General features: G+C 44.9%; 2 protein-coding genes across 2 annotated transcripts; one reads left to right on the forward strand and one right to left on the reverse strand.

The window, feature by feature from the left end:
* Positions 1–5,298: 5,298 nt before the first annotated feature.
* Positions 5,299–6,318, reverse strand: LOC135700364 (WD repeat domain-containing protein 83). The gene is made up of 2 exons (XM_065220854.1): positions 6,218–6,318; positions 5,299–6,162 (listed from the first exon to the last, which is right to left on the reverse strand). Exons 1-2 carry the CDS (start codon positions 6,282–6,284, stop codon positions 5,303–5,305), a joined length of 927 nt encoding a protein of 308 aa, XP_065076926.1. The 5' UTR covers positions 6,285–6,318; the 3' UTR covers positions 5,299–5,302.
* Positions 6,319–11,369: 5,051 nt separating this feature from the next.
* Positions 11,370–13,919, forward strand: Mnn1 (menin 1). The gene is made up of 2 exons (XM_065220863.1): positions 11,370–12,573; positions 12,639–13,919. Exons 1-2 carry the CDS (start codon positions 11,525–11,527, stop codon positions 13,567–13,569), a joined length of 1,980 nt encoding a protein of 659 aa, XP_065076935.1. The 5' UTR covers positions 11,370–11,524; the 3' UTR covers positions 13,570–13,919.
* The last annotated feature ends 1,192 nt before the right edge of the window (positions 13,920–15,111 follow it).

Raw genomic sequence — 15,111 nt, forward strand, 5'->3', positions numbered from 1 at the left:
CCGTCAAAATGCACCGCTTTGCTCGATTGGAACAGCTTTTTTCAGTTTTGTGGTGACAGTCGTCCATACTTTAACTAGAGGGCTTTAGGTCGTACGAGAAAATGGAAGAGTTGCCAGTCTTCTTGATATGTTGTCTTCGCTTGAAGACTATTATTGCTGATTGCATCTGAAACTGAACTGCCCAAAAAGGCAAAAAGTGTGATAAAAGTGCACGGTTCCATCAAATCTGTCTTCTCGGAGCACTTATTACTTGCATCATAAAGAATAAGTGCACCACCTCTGCTTGAACGTCAAGCAATACAGTTCGGTCTTTGCTCGCTCTGTCGAGTTGTTCTAAAGTTTCTAGTTTGTTCCAAACATTCGCAGTTTAATCGCGTCGTCAGTAGTGTCGGTCGCTTCGTGTGATGGGAAGACAGCGCTCCCGGAGCAGGCTCCGAGAGAAAACGGAGAAGAAAAACAGCGGTGAGGGTAGCTTGAGTGTACCTATTTCGAATAGGTACGCTACTCTTCCCACCGATGTAGGGAATCCCCCCTCAGCCACGGTGAAGCGGTCTAAGAAGAGGAAGAAAAATCAAGGCCAGTCCGATGGTGCGAGTGGACGGGACGATGCCACCGCGACGAACGTCAGCGTCATTGGTGATTTCGGCGACGCCGTCGACAACGAAACTGCTGCCAGCCCGAGTGCAGCAAAAATGAAGCTTCCTCCACTGGTGGTGAAGCAAGTCCCACTCAACACGCTGATTGGCGATCTTTCATCGCTGGGCGTTGCAGCTGAGTTTAAGCTCGGCAGGATCGGCACCAAGGTGATGCTCCGAACCAAAGCGGAGTACGAAGTGGCCGTGAAATATCTGAAGGATACCAAGGCGGAATTCTTCACGCACGACATCCCCGGTGAGAAGCCCTTCAAGGTAGTCATCAGGGGTCTACCAAACTTCGACCCCAAGATGGTCGAAGCCGAAATCAACCGGTACAAGCTAGCCCCAATCGCTGTCTTCCGAATGACAAGGAGAGATGAAAACGTGAAGACGTACCCGGATTGTCTTTTCCTGGTGCACTTCCAGAAAGGGACGGTGACGCTCAATGCGCTACAAGCCATCCGATCGATCTACTCCATCATCGTACGGTGGGAGCCATACCGTGGCGGTCATCGTGACGTAACGCAGTGTCAGAGGTGCCTCAATTTTGGACACGGTACCCGCAACTGCAACATCAAGCCACGCTGCAGCAACTGCGCTCAAGAACACGCCACTTCCAACTGTCCTGCGGATGGAGCCGTGGCGATAAAATGCGCTAACTGTGGTGGTGCACATCAAGGCTCTGACAGACAGTGCTCCAAACGCGAGGACTTCAAACGCATCCGAAAGCTGGCGTCAAGCAACAATCAACCAGGACGCAAGAAGGACAAAACCCCATCATTCAGGACGGAGGATTTTCCGCCTCTTCGTGCTCCCCAGCAAAGGCAAGCGAATTCGCGGGTGCAACCCGCCCCCCCTCAAGAAGTTTCCGGTGATTCTGCTGGTCAAAGCTCTCCATCCCCCCCTGGATTCTGGAGACAACCAACAGCGCAAAACAACAACCCCGATCTGTTCTCAGCGGATGAACTGATGGAAATTTTCGTCAACATGTCCGGTGCTCTTCGTAAGTGCCGCAATAAGCCCGAACAGATCCAAGTGCTCGGTAAGTTCATTATCCAGTATGGCGTCTAAACCGCTAACTATCGTCACCTGGAATGCTTGCTCTGTAAGAGCAAAAAAGATTGAGCTTGCCGACTTCCTCCGCAAGCACAGCATCGACGTGGGCCTTCTAACCGAGACCCATCTAAAGTCCGGCGACAGCTTCTGGTTGCCTGACCACAACACTATCCGGCTTGATCGCACCAGCTCCAGGGGGGGTGGTGTTGCGGTCGTCGTCAAGAAAGGAATAAAATACCACACTCTGTCCCATATCCGCACCTCTATCATCGAGGCCCTTGGTGTGGAGGTGGAGTCGTCGACTGGATACGTCCAGTTCATCGCCGTCTACTGCCCTCGACAGTGTGCCGCCAGCAGTGGACTAGCGGCTAAATTCAAGAAGGACCTGTCCACCATCACCCGTACCGGTTCCCGCTTCGTAGTTGGAGGAGATCTGAATGCTCGCCATGAGGCCTGGCGGAACTACCAGCAGAACCAGAACGGTCGTCTCCTGTTCGACCACTCACAGCATGGGCTGTATTCCGTTTGGTTTTCGGATGAACCAACATTCATCTCACCGGCGGGCAACCCATCGACGCTAGACCTGTTCCTGACAAATATCGGCTTGTCCAAGCCGGTAGCCTTGAACGAACTCAGCTCCGACCACCAACCGGTGGTGACTGAACTGGGCTGCAACGTGGCTCCTGCTTCAAGCCTGCGCAAGGACTACCATCGCGTTAACTGAGCCCAGTTTGGACGCGTGGTAGACAGGCACATCATCGACAACCCGCCGCTTGACACCGTGGAGGACATCGACCGAGCGTTGGAGGGACTCCACCAAGCCATAACCGTGGCTGACGAGGCGTGCGTCCGACGAGTTCCTGTGAGGGGTAAGTTTATTGCCATTGATTCCCACACCCAACTTTTGATTCGCCTGAGAAATGTTCGTAGACGCCAGTTTCAGAGGACTGGAGATCTGGGCAAAAAACGTGAAATGGCTGATCTGAACAGACAGATTGCTTCCAGAATGGACTCACTCCGAAATGAAAGTTTCGGGCGTGTTGTCCAGAATCTGGACGACCGCTCCAGACCATTCTGGAAGGTAGCCAAGGTCCTGAAAACTCATCCCAAACCCATTCCACCTCTCAGAGTCGAAAATGATGACGATCGGCTTTTAATCACCCCACAGGAGAAAGCAAATGCGATCGGCGAGCATGTCGCTTCATCGCATTTGCTTGGCTCAAATATCCAAAGTCCGCTCGAAGATCAGGTTGCGCAATGCGTTCAAAACCTAGATGCCTCCCCTTGTGTCGTGCCTCCGGCGGATATGATTACAGTACAACAAATTTGCTCAGCGCTGAAATGCACCAAGAACATGAAGGCTCCCGGGTTTGACGGTATATTCAACTTGATCTTGAAGAGACTCAGCATGAAAGTGCAGTCTCTTCTAACCGCTATCTTCAACAGATGTTTGGAACTGCACTACTTTCCAAGTATCTGGAAAGTAGCAAAAATCATACCAATCCGCAAACCCGGTAAGGATCCAACATTGCCTTCAAGCTACAGACCAATCAGCCTCCTTTCAGCGCTGAGCAAATTGTTCGAGAAACTCATTCTCAATCGTTTGCTCAAGTTTGTCGAGGAAAATAACATTCTCCTTCCGGAACAGTTTGGATTCAGAAAGGGGCACTCTACCAATCACCAGCTAGTACGGGTGATGAATAACATCCGAAGTAACAAAGCTGTATCCAAGTCCACAGCCATGGCCTTGTTAGACGTTGAAAAGGCGTTTGACAATGTTTGGCATGACGGACTTGTGTACAAGCTTTGTAACTTTAACTTCCCATTACATCTGGTTAAAATCACCCGTAACTACCTTCAGCAAAGGTCGTTTAAGGTATCGTTGAATGGTTGTCTTTCCGACACGTTTTCCATCCCAGCAGGAGTGCCGCAAGGCAGTCTGCTGGGCCCCTTGCTTTACAGCATTTATACTTCCGACATTCCTCCCCTTGGAGACGGTTGCGTGTTCTTCCTGTTCGCAGATGATACCGCAATAGCCGTCAAAGGAAGGATGCCTCGCGAAATAACGAACAAACTTCAACGATGCCTTAACGCCTTTGCTGATTATGCCACCACGTGGAAAATTAAAATCAATCCCTCCAAAACACAAGCGATCATGTTCCTACATCGGCAATCGCCCAAACTGAAACCGGCTCCATCTTGTACTGTAATCATGGATGGCACAAGGGTTGAGTGGTCCACCGAAGTAACCTATCTCGGGATGTTGATCGATGAAAAGCTCCTCTTCCGTTCGCATGTAGAGAAAACTGTAGTCAAGTGTTCTACCTTGGTTAGGTGTCTGTATCCGCTGATTTGCCGCAGATCCCGCCTCTCAAGGGTGAACAAACTGGCCGTCTACAAACAAATCGTAGCACCTGCGATCCTCTACGCAGCTCCGGTGTGGGAATCATGTGCACAGACTCACAGGAACAAAATTCAGGTCGCTCAGAATAGAGTGCTGAGGATGGTTCTTGATCGTCCTTTCGACACTAGAATAACAAATTTACATGAAGAGCAGGCATTGCCAAAATAGATTCCAAAATTAACGAAATTAAGACTAAATTTGCACAAAAATGTAATTTATCAGAACATGCTTTGATAAGCAATTTGTATATAGTAGGTTAGGTGTATATAGTAGTTGTAGGTTAGTTGTAGTTGTAAATAGTAGTTATAAGTAGACTCCTTTTTCCAATTCAAATCATACCAATCCCACCAAGGTGGTCATACTTTAAAATAGGCCTGATAGGACTAGAAACTGTAAATAATAATTAAAATCTCACTATACTAAAGTTGAAAAGACGCATCTGTGTCACTTGAAAAATTCATACATGTAAACCACACAAACACAAGAAATAAAGATCATTTAACTGTCAAAAAAAAAAAAAATAAGTGCACCAAAGACACCAAGACGATTAGACGAAAACGTGTATCACACTCATTATCATACTTATAAAAGTTTGGTGTGAAATGAGCAATATAATGCAAACATTCAACAGAACAAAAAAAAAATAAACTATTATGAAGAAATTTTTAAAACGCATTAAAATGTTGTTCAATACGGATTACTCCAGACAATTCATAACTGAAGCAGATGTATCTCAACGATCTCAGTCCGTAAAAAGCCTTCATTCAAGCAACAATCTTTAGCAGGTTTTGGTCCCAGTTGCATTATCAGAAGAACGGATGGGTTTGCTTCCTCTGCATCAAATCTGGCCACTTCAATGAATGAAAAGCAGAACGGTAAGAATACTCCGGAGGCATGCAAGCAGAAACTTGCAAACCAGGTCAAGGAGGAGAAACCGAAAATTTTACTCAGTCTAGGAGTAGTACCAATAGACTGAGTGAATCCACCTGGACAAACCTGGAAAAACATGAGGCAAATTTACTCATCGCTGAGTTCCTACAATTTATGTGCTTAATGAGTAAACCAAACTCAAATTCCGAAATTGCTGAAAACGATTCAGCCGTGTGCTAAAGAAGTTCCATCAGGAGAGTGGAATGCTTCCGCAAGATTATTTAGGACGCAAACTCCAGCGACTAATAAAGCAAACATTTCTAAACACTTCGATTTATTAGAATATTTCAACCACCTCCTCATCGTCGTCCACCTCGTCCGAAGGCAGGCCCCACAATTCAACCTGCCGTCTTTTCGCAAACATAATATCACTCCCGGTGGGGTGCGGCGCCATCGAGTGAACCACGCCGGACTCCATCGGCAATCGCCGGACTTCGCTGCCTTCCAGCAAATCCCAAATAACAGCACATCCTGCCGCCGATCCGGAAATGATCTGCGAATCACTCCCGATCACACCACACTCGATGTGATAGTCTTCCGTTCTGTGACCTTTGTACTCGGACAGCAGTTCCCCCGTATCGGTATCGATCAATCGAATGGTACTGTCCAGGCACGCTGCCAGCAAGCATTGTCCATCGCTGGTTTGCACAATGTGCGTTATGGGAACTCCTATCGTGTCGGACGTCAATTCACCCGCCCTAAGATCATACTGCCGAATGGATCCATCCAACGATCCGGCAATGATCTTATGCTCCGTCACCACCAACGAGCTGATGCAATCCTTTGCCTCGCGCATGGTCTGCACCGGATCCAACTTCCGCGTCCGTATGTCCCAACACATGACCGTGTTGTCCGTAGAACCGGAAACCGCCACCGATGAATCCTCATTGAACTTGACGCACTTCACCGTACCAGCATGGCCACGCAATCGCCGGACCGGCAGTCCCGTTGTTACGTCCCAATAGATGACGCTTTTGTCCGCCGATACGGATACTATGAAACCGCTGTCGCAGCTACCGGCCGCATCCATTACCTCACCGGCGTGGCCACCGTAGGTTTTCAGCAGCAAACCGGAATGGGGATTCCATAGTTTTATCTTTTTGTCTGAACCGCAGGACAAACAGTACGAACCGTCCACTGAAAGAAGGTGTCGATTATGCGTGGTTTTTTTTAGATACGGATAGCTACATACCGTTGTAACGAACAGCCCGCACAGCTCCTTGGTCACAATTTATAGTTTTCTTGCGAACCAGTTCCATAAAACTGTTGAATACAAATTAAAACTGCTGAGTAATGAAAAATTTTCCATAGCAAACGCCGGTTTTAATTAAAAAAAACTGATCATTATGTTGTTTACTAACAACATATTTTTTATCGTGTCGATAAGGTTGACGACCGAACTGTCAACAAAAAATGAACGTTTGCAACAGGGTTGTCGAAACCCGGTAATTTGTTTCGAGCATGCCGAGGGGTTTCTACACTGAACCAAAACATCCACCGATCGTTGAATGAAATCTCATTCAGCGTCAAGCATAACTAATGATTCCTGAGATTGAATGAAAAACACGTCGAATGATTTTATGATCAACAATTAGTGGTTTTTGTTTACTTTTCAAACGTTTTTCTTCTTCTTGTCGTCCGATAATCAGTTACATATTAATAGGCACAAAAAAATTTGTTTTTTTCATTGTGAACCAAAATGAATATATATCATCATAGCCCCTTTATGAAAATCATTCTATTTCAGGTTTGCCATCATCTTTTGGCTATTCTCTATCAGTTAGCAAATGGCGGCGAAGACCGTGACTGCGCGAGTTTGTTTTCATTTGTGAAAAAAGTGAAATTTAGTGTTTGACTAAATACAATAAAATGAATAGTAAATGGCTCAAGTTTGTTCGGGAAAAAGTGATATTTTGTACCCTCGGTACCTCTATCGTTCTTTTTTTACGGGATGACATCCGTTGACGAGAAAACATTTAATTATTTTAAGATTTAATTAAGATACATTCTTTAGGAATAAAGTTATGTCAATAGAAATAATTGTCTAATTGTTTATTTAAATATTCTAGAAAAATATAGTTAGACGACCATTTCATATGAGATGACTCATGTAGTCTTCTTATTTTTACACAGTAATGATAATAACTGATTGAAATGGTTGTGTAATTATTTTTTTCAAGAATATTTCTGATAACTACATAGATATGGACATCATTTGAATTCTATCTCATTTTCTTTCATTACAAGACTGATGAGTTGAAAAGTTTTTGTATGCAAATCATTCACACAGTGTTCTGTTTTGATTATTGTATATATGATTATAAAGCTAATTTTAAATTATATTCATACATTTTGCCTTGATTCTGTCGAAAGATGAATTGAATGACGATCTTCTTAAAATCATCTGATAATAAGCATGGGGCTTGGGTGAGGCAAAAATCATTCAGTAAACGGCGGGTGTTTTCGTTCAGTGTACCAAGCTTGTAGGTTGATCGGTAATCGAAAATTACCACAAATTATTAAAATAATTACAGTAATTTCAATGTAATATAAATAATTGGGTTCTTTAAGGGTATTGAGGTAAATGCATATTCGTAATCTGCATTAAAAATGGAACCCACACCCAAAATTTAATCAATTTTGGTACACTGGAACTATTTTAAATAAGTACGATTACATTTGCAAAAATCACCTTATTAGCGCCCCTTGGTGTCGCTTTGTATGGAAGTGAGCTGTCAGTTTGTCAGTTTAGTGTCAAACAGTGAAGTAATTATTTTGCTTTAAATCTTGATTTAAAAATCGAGATGAAAGTGCGTGGGTTTGAAAAAAATATCGCTGTGCTCAGAAAACGAAGGTTTTTCAGATGATATATAAAAACCGATATATTTTTCAAAATTAAAGAACCCAATTGTGGGTAATTGATGGGTAATTTCAATAATTCCTACTGCTTGGAAAATAATTCGGTAGCTTTAAAGATAACTAAAAAGTAATTGGGTTCTTTAATTTTGAAAAATATTATCGGTTTTTATTCCCAGACGAAAACAGCTGACAGCGGTATCTTGACCTGACCGAAGTTTCCGGTGGTGAGGGTGGCAGTCCTTGGTGGTGAATGCAGTCAGCAGCAGATCCTCGGACGGCATACAGGAGGGGTATTGAAGAAGTGGAGAATGCGATTTTTGCTGGACTGGGAAGTAATTGTCCGGCAGGGTGTACGTTCGTCTGCGATGGCGTCTCCCATCTAGACCATGGCGGTTCCCTCTTTGGTCTTCAGGAACTTTATTCTGACTTTTCCATACAGGCAGAACAAATTGAACAGCTTATCGGTGTTGGCTGTGTTGTTATCGAGTCCGTAGACCATCATCACTGCGCCCTGTTGCTGTGCCGGTTGAATGAAGTTGGCTGGTCCGTTTCGGGTCAGCAGTGCGTCCTTCATCAGTCCGACATGTGTTCCGGCCGATGTTGGTCTCCAGTTTTCCGATGGATGATATTCGGGCGGTGACAAATTCGGTGCAAATCCGTTTCCTCCGCCGGCTCCCAGAAGGGCTGGTTGACTAATTATTGACGTTCGTTGTGCGGGGTCGGCCTTTCGCCGAAGATGCATGTTTTTGAAAACATTGAAAATAAAAACAAAAACAAAGCAAAACCCGCAAGTGCGAATGTTCCCGCTGAAATCGGAAAGTTCCTCCTCCGGATTGGTCGAGTTCCCGAGCGTAGCCCTGGCGGTGAACGTCATCATGAAGTGCAACCACAGCGCGATAGATCACAAATGCACAAAATTTCCGTTTATTATGAAGCTGTGCTTCTCCTCCTCCAAGAAGATGACCGGTGCGTGGAGCAACGAGAACATCGAAAACACGTTAGCTTTCTTTTTCTGAGAAAAGAAAGGATTTTTCTTTTTTCTGTGTAGTTAATGTTATGATTCGTAATTATAATTTCTTATTGTCTTAGTTGGAAGTGCAAAAAGGCAGGAGAGTACAAATAATTTGTTGAACTATTTGAGATTTTGCCAAGATGGTCCTCCAACATTATATGTTGGACGATGGAACGGTTGGTGTAGCAGTAACCGCCATGGATGTATTCGAGCTGTTCGAATGGTATAGTTTTTGTTTGGTTGTTGACTTTCCGATTAAAACTCAAGCACTGCTTGTCGTGACTGGCCCGAGATTTCCAGTGACGGCCACGGCTACACGAATTAGTGATGCAGCTCCCACGGCTGCAGCTGCTTCCAATGCTGTCGCTGCTGCTGTTCCTTCTGCTGGTCCGTCTCCTCTAAAATTCATAAAAAAAGACGGACCAGCAGCAGCATTGGAAGCAGCCGCAGCCGTGGGAGCTGCATCGCTAGTTCTTGTAGCCATGGCCGGAAACCTCGGTCAGGTCAAGATACCACTGTCAGCTGTTCTTCGTCTTGAAATTGTCGTTGATCAAAACAAATTTGCAAAAATACTTATGACAAATCCGTTTCGATCCAAATAGGGAATAGGAGTGAAAATTATAATGAAACTTGTTCAGAAAAAGTGTGTTTGCTCACATACTCACCCCTATTCTGTATTTCGTTCGAAACGAAATTCCTATACAAAAAAAAATCTTTTTGTATGAGAATTTCGTTTCAAGTAGCTATCTCAAATATAGCTACTTAAATAAGAGAGACGGGTACTTCAGGTTGAGAATCGGTGCAGCTGGAAAGCAGACTTTTTTTTAAATTGTCTTTTATGTCAGAAGAAAAGACACATTCTCATAAACGAAATACCATAATTGACCTTTCCTCAAGGGGTTGGTCACTCTACACAGTGTGCCAAAACAAACTTGGGCACACCCGGGTGCAGTCATTGGTGCTATTTGGCACCCATGGTTACAATTATTATGATCTTTAAAGTTACTGGCAACACTGAACTTTTTCTGCACCTGCACAGTTTGCATGTGTCAAAATTTGTTATTGATGTTGCCACAATATAATCAAATTATTTTCAAAACACAACCGTGAATCTCAACCAAGTCCCGCCATGGATTCTCACCATCGTTACACCCGTAACGGCAGTCGCGTCCACATTTCCTCCCAGACGAAGAACAGCTGACAGCGGTATCTTGACCTGACCAAGGTTTCCAGCCATGGCTATACGAACAAGCGATGCAGGTCCCACGGCTGCGTCCAATGCTACTGCTGGTCCGTCTTTTATGACGAATTTTAGAGGAGACGGACCAGCAGAAGGAACAGCAGCAGCAGCAGCAGCATTTGAAGCAGCCACAGCCATGGGAGCTGCATCGCTAATTCGTGTAGCCTTGGCAGACGCTGGAAATCTTGGGCCGGTCACGACAAACGGTGCTATACCATCCGACCATTCGAACTGCTCGAATACATCCATGGCGGTGGCTGCTACACCAACCATTCCATCGTCCAACATATAATGTCGGAGGACCGTCTTGGCAAAATCTCAAATAGTTCATCAAATTATTTTTACTCTCCTGCCTTTTTGCTCAAGTGCTGGATGCTGCGTTTGACTGGTTCGGCTGCGATGGCGTCTCCCATCTGGACCATGGTGGTACCGAGTCCGTAGACCATCATCACTGCGCCCTGTTGCTGTGCCGGTTGAATGAAGTTGGCTGGTCCGTTTCGGGTAATCGGGTCGGGCCCTTCATCAGTCCGACGTGTGGTCCGGCCGGTGTTGGTTTCCAGTTTTCCGATTTTCCGTTTCCTTATCCGGCTCCCAGAAGCGCTGGTTGAATAATGATTGACGTTCGTTGTGCACAAAATTCAACCTAACACATAAAATCCCTGACAACATTGAGTAAACAAACAACAGAAATTTGTCTAGCAACCAGGGAAAAAATCTAGTAACAAGTATTTCTTAAGTATTTATATGTAGTTATAGGTATCTACACAGAAAAAAAAGTTGTTGAATATTACATCGAAACTGCTGCAACCAGGTCAATCCATCGGTTGTGTAATATCACATTGTACGATGTACATCGATTTTGCGAACAAAATTACATCCATTGATGTAATATTCTATTTGCTTTTTGCTATTACATCATTATTTCATACTTCAGCTTGAATTACGATTTTTTTTTGCTGTGTAAGATATCAGTTAGAACTTTATGAGTACATCATGAGAAATACAAAGCTTAGAGTGGGATGCCCATAGAGTTGGGCTTTTCCTGGCGAAGTTTCCCGGGCCAAAAATCGAGCACCATCCGTTTGCACCTTAAAGTGCTCGACAGAGCTAATTTGTCTCCGCACCCACCCCTGCCGGCTTTATCGTTTTGCAAAATGCGCAAAAAGCAAACAGAAAAAAAGCCAGCAAAGCCGACGCGGAGAAAAAGAAAACAAAGGTGAATCACAAGAAACGTCAAATGAAGAAAATTTTGCGGCGACGTAAGTGAAAAAGTGGCAAATTTTGTTGAATTTTGACCGAAAAATTGCACAATTGCATCGCTAGCCGGTACCGCTCGGTCGTCGGAGTCGTTGCAGGGTTTGACCCGTGCCCGAAGAAACCGCACCGCGATGACGGAATTTTGCGACGATGTAATCAAGCTGTTCCCGCTGCGAACGATTCCGGATGTTATGAAGCTGTTCCGGCAACAGCTGAACAATCGCGTTGAGGAGCCGGATCTGACACTGCTGTCGATCGTGACCGGGCTGATTGAGCACTCACTGACGACCAAGGTGCTGGAGTCGTCGGTTCCGGGCGCGACCGGAGTCCAGCAGCCGCACATTGAGGTAATCAGCAACTTCCCGGTTATTCGGTACGATGTGGTTGAGGCCCTGTACAAGAAGTTCAAGAACGTGCTGGCCCCGATCGAAAAGCTGCTGGTAAAGAATACGATGGATTCGAAGTTTGCCAGCCGGGAGATTATCAAGAAGGTGTCGGATATTATTTGGAACTCGCTGATGCGGAGTTCGTACAAGGACCGGGCACACCTGCAGAGTTTGTACAGTTATCTCTGTGGAAGTAAGTTGGATTGTTTTGGAGTAGCGTTTGCGGTGGTGGCCGGTTGCCAGATGTTAGGCTATAGGGATGTGCATTTGGCCATTTCGGAAGATCACGTTTGGGTGGTTTTCGGGAAGACGGGTGAGGAAACGATTGAGGTGACTTGGCACGGCAAGGGGGCGGAGGATAAGAGAGGTCAGTCGGTGGCACCGGGAGTGGAGTCGCAGACGTGGTTGTACGTGGCCGGGAATCCGGTGGTTTGCAGCCGGTACATGGAAGTGGCAGCCATAGTGTCGGCTATTAATCCTTCGTTGACGGCGACGAGTGCCTGCTTGGAGGTAGCCGATCTGCAGCAGCAGTTGTTGTGGCAGTTGTACGAGATGGGTCATCTGAAGAAGTACCCAATGGCATTGGGGTGCCTGGGTGAGCTGGAGGAAGTTTCTCCGACCCCGGGCAGGAAGAGCTGCGAGGAGTTGTACAATGAGTCGGTTCGATCGGCACAAGTGTACTACAAGAATCATCATGTCTATCCGTACACGTACCAGGGCGGTTTCTACTACAGGAGAAACCGGTATCGGGAGGCGTTTGCGTCGTGGGCCGATAGCAGCGATGTCATCAGGCTGTGAGTTTTAATTTTGATTTTGAGGGAACGTTGCGTGAGGTTTTGAAATGGTTTTTATTTTGCAGTTACAACTACTCCCGTGACGATGAGGAAATCTACAAGGAGTTTCTGGATATTGCCAACGAGTTGATCCCGCAGGTGATGAAGCTGGAAAGTTCGGGACATTCGGCGCGGAGCATCCTTCGGGATTCGCACTGCTTTGCCAATTTGCTCCGGTTCTACGACGGGATCTGTATGTGGGAGGAGGGCAGTTTGACTCCGATTCTGCACATTGGCTGGGCCAAACCGTTGGTGGCCACGATTGCCAAATTCGATCACGACATCCGCTCGCAGGTAATCATCAAGTGCAGCGATGATTCACCCCGGGCATTCCACCTCAATGGGCATCACCACGTGGCAGACGGGGACAAGGCAAAGGTGGTGAATAACAATAATAATAATAACAACATCATCAACAAGGCGGATGCCAATTTGGAGAATGGGAAACCGGATGAAAAGACGAGTCTACCGAAATCGCTGGAGGCTCTGGTTGGTAAGTGCGGTGAGAAGCTTCTGAATCCGGACTTTTTACTTCAGGGAGGTGGCCAGCCGTTTACATCGGAAGACAGCGAGATGGCGTCCGGAGGTGGTCAGAGCAATGGCTCGACCAAGAATGGGAAGAAGGAGAAATCCTCCGATGGGAAGAAAGAGATACCCATCAAGAAGGAGATCGTGAAAATCGAACCGAAGAAAGAATCCCTCGAGCTGGTGGACTCGGAAGACGGCGGTCCCAAGAGGCCCTTGATCGCTCTGTACAGTCAGAAGATGAAGGGCCTCAAGGATCTGCTGCTGGCAGAGAAGCTCAACACGAATGCCATCTCGCTGCAGATTACGGCTCAAAGCCAGGTGCAGGTAGGTGGTAAAAAGTCCCGCTCCCAAACGGGAACGCAATCGTCGGGTGGAGTGCACCCGGAGAACGAGGCCAACACTCGTTCCAAGCGCGCTCGGAGGGAGTAAATGCCTTCCGCCTCAGTCGGAAACGGAAACATTCCCTGATTCCCCTAAACTTTTAAGCTGGATCTATTTGTGATTATTTTATATTTTTTTTAAACCTCGTACCTACCTATCCGGTATTCTTCTACAATGTTCTTGTGTGCCACTTGAAAAGAGGCATTCTACTATTCCATTAAGGTTGAGATTTTGCACACGCTTTCTCCTCCATTAGAGGACATACTATTCTAGAGCGCGAGCATTGTGATGCCATTTTGTTTTAGGAAAGCAAAATTATTTATATTTTTTAAATTGTTAATTTATTCTGTTTTAAAACTCTTTCCTATTGTGGTTCTATTTATTATTATTAATGAAAACGGAAGCGGTTCGTTGTTAATTGGCGGTGGTTCGCCTTCTGAAGGCCCAAACCCTCGCCCGCCAAACCTTCAATATTCATTGAGCTATGTCAAATTCGTCGATTCGTTCGACTCGCTTTCGCAGATCTAATCTAGTCTCTTTGATAAAGGTCAGTCTTCTTAACAAAACTTAAAAAAAAAGTATATCGTCTATTTTCCCTACTATTAATGCTTAACAAAAAATAAGTGAGAGAAGAATATGAGATCAAGAATCGTGAAATTTGAATGAATGAGGACACTTTTCCACCCTTTGAATGAGCGCTGAGAGCTGAGAGAAGATGAGTTGGGAGTATACGAAGTGAATGTGGACCTTGAACGAACTTGAAAAAACGCAAATCACTAATCTTAGAAAACAAAAAAATTAAATCATAACAGAAGTGAACCTCAATCATGGAACAATCGGAAATTGAAAGTACAAAAAAAAAATGCTAAATTTTTCTCCAACTAACACTCTTTTCGATGGTTTCCCTACTTGTTAGAATAAAATTCAAAATTTAATCGAATCAGGAAAGGATAACGTTTACATAAATACCTAGAAGAAAGAAACATTGATCGCAGATAAAAATTGGGTACCTTGACATTGGATAGTAAACACGATGATTCAAATAGACATACACTCATCAGTATTTGATTTTGCGTTTGCCCGCGGATTGGAAAAGGACAGGAAATTGGAAAAGTCGCGCGTGAGATGATTGAGGAGAGGCTTATTAAAAATACCGAAAGAACAAAAACAAAAATTGTTAAATTGAAATGAGTAATGGACTCTGTTATGGTGGTGAAATGAGTAATAGGACGAAATGGAAACGTTTGGAAGCTACTTGAAAGCGTGAGAGAAAGGAATATTAAACACACAATTACTACTGGTGTATGAATAATCAAAATGAATGTTTTGTTTTCGATGTTTGTTAAAGTGGAACACTTATATTGAATCGATTCTTTGATAACTGAAATCTAAGCACAGTCTGGTTCGGGTCAGAGCCGGGCGTTGTATGTAAAAAAAAACAGATGAAAGAGATCATCAGTAATAGATGATTAGAATTAGGAACTATTATTCGTTTTATCTAGATTAGTTTTGCGATACGTCGATTGCACTGTTGTTACTTCACTGGTTGTTGGTTGTGTACCTAATTGATCTGTAGAACCGAGATAGAAC

The sequence above is a fragment of the Ochlerotatus camptorhynchus genome, unplaced genomic scaffold, assembly GCF_037179485.1.
Source record: "Ochlerotatus camptorhynchus isolate MF236.1 unplaced genomic scaffold, CSIRO-AGI_Acam_v1.1 ptg000135l, whole genome shotgun sequence".
NCBI classification, from domain to species: Eukaryota; Metazoa; Arthropoda; class Insecta; order Diptera; family Culicidae; genus Ochlerotatus; species Ochlerotatus camptorhynchus.

Coding starts and splice junctions, on each gene's coding strand:
- LOC135700364 (XM_065220854.1), bottom strand. CDS start 6,284: ATGGAACTGGTTCGCAAGAAAACTATAAATTGTGACCAAGGAGCTGTG. Junction 6,163..6,217: donor GCGGGCTGTTCGTTACAACG/GTATGTAGCTAT, acceptor ACCTTCTTTCAG/TGGACGGTTCGTACTGTTTG.
- Mnn1 (XM_065220863.1), top strand. CDS start 11,525: ATGACGGAATTTTGCGACGATGTAATCAAGCTGTTCCCGCTGCGAACG. Junction 12,574..12,638: donor AGCAGCGATGTCATCAGGCT/GTGAGTTTTAAT, acceptor TTTATTTTGCAG/TTACAACTACTCCCGTGACG.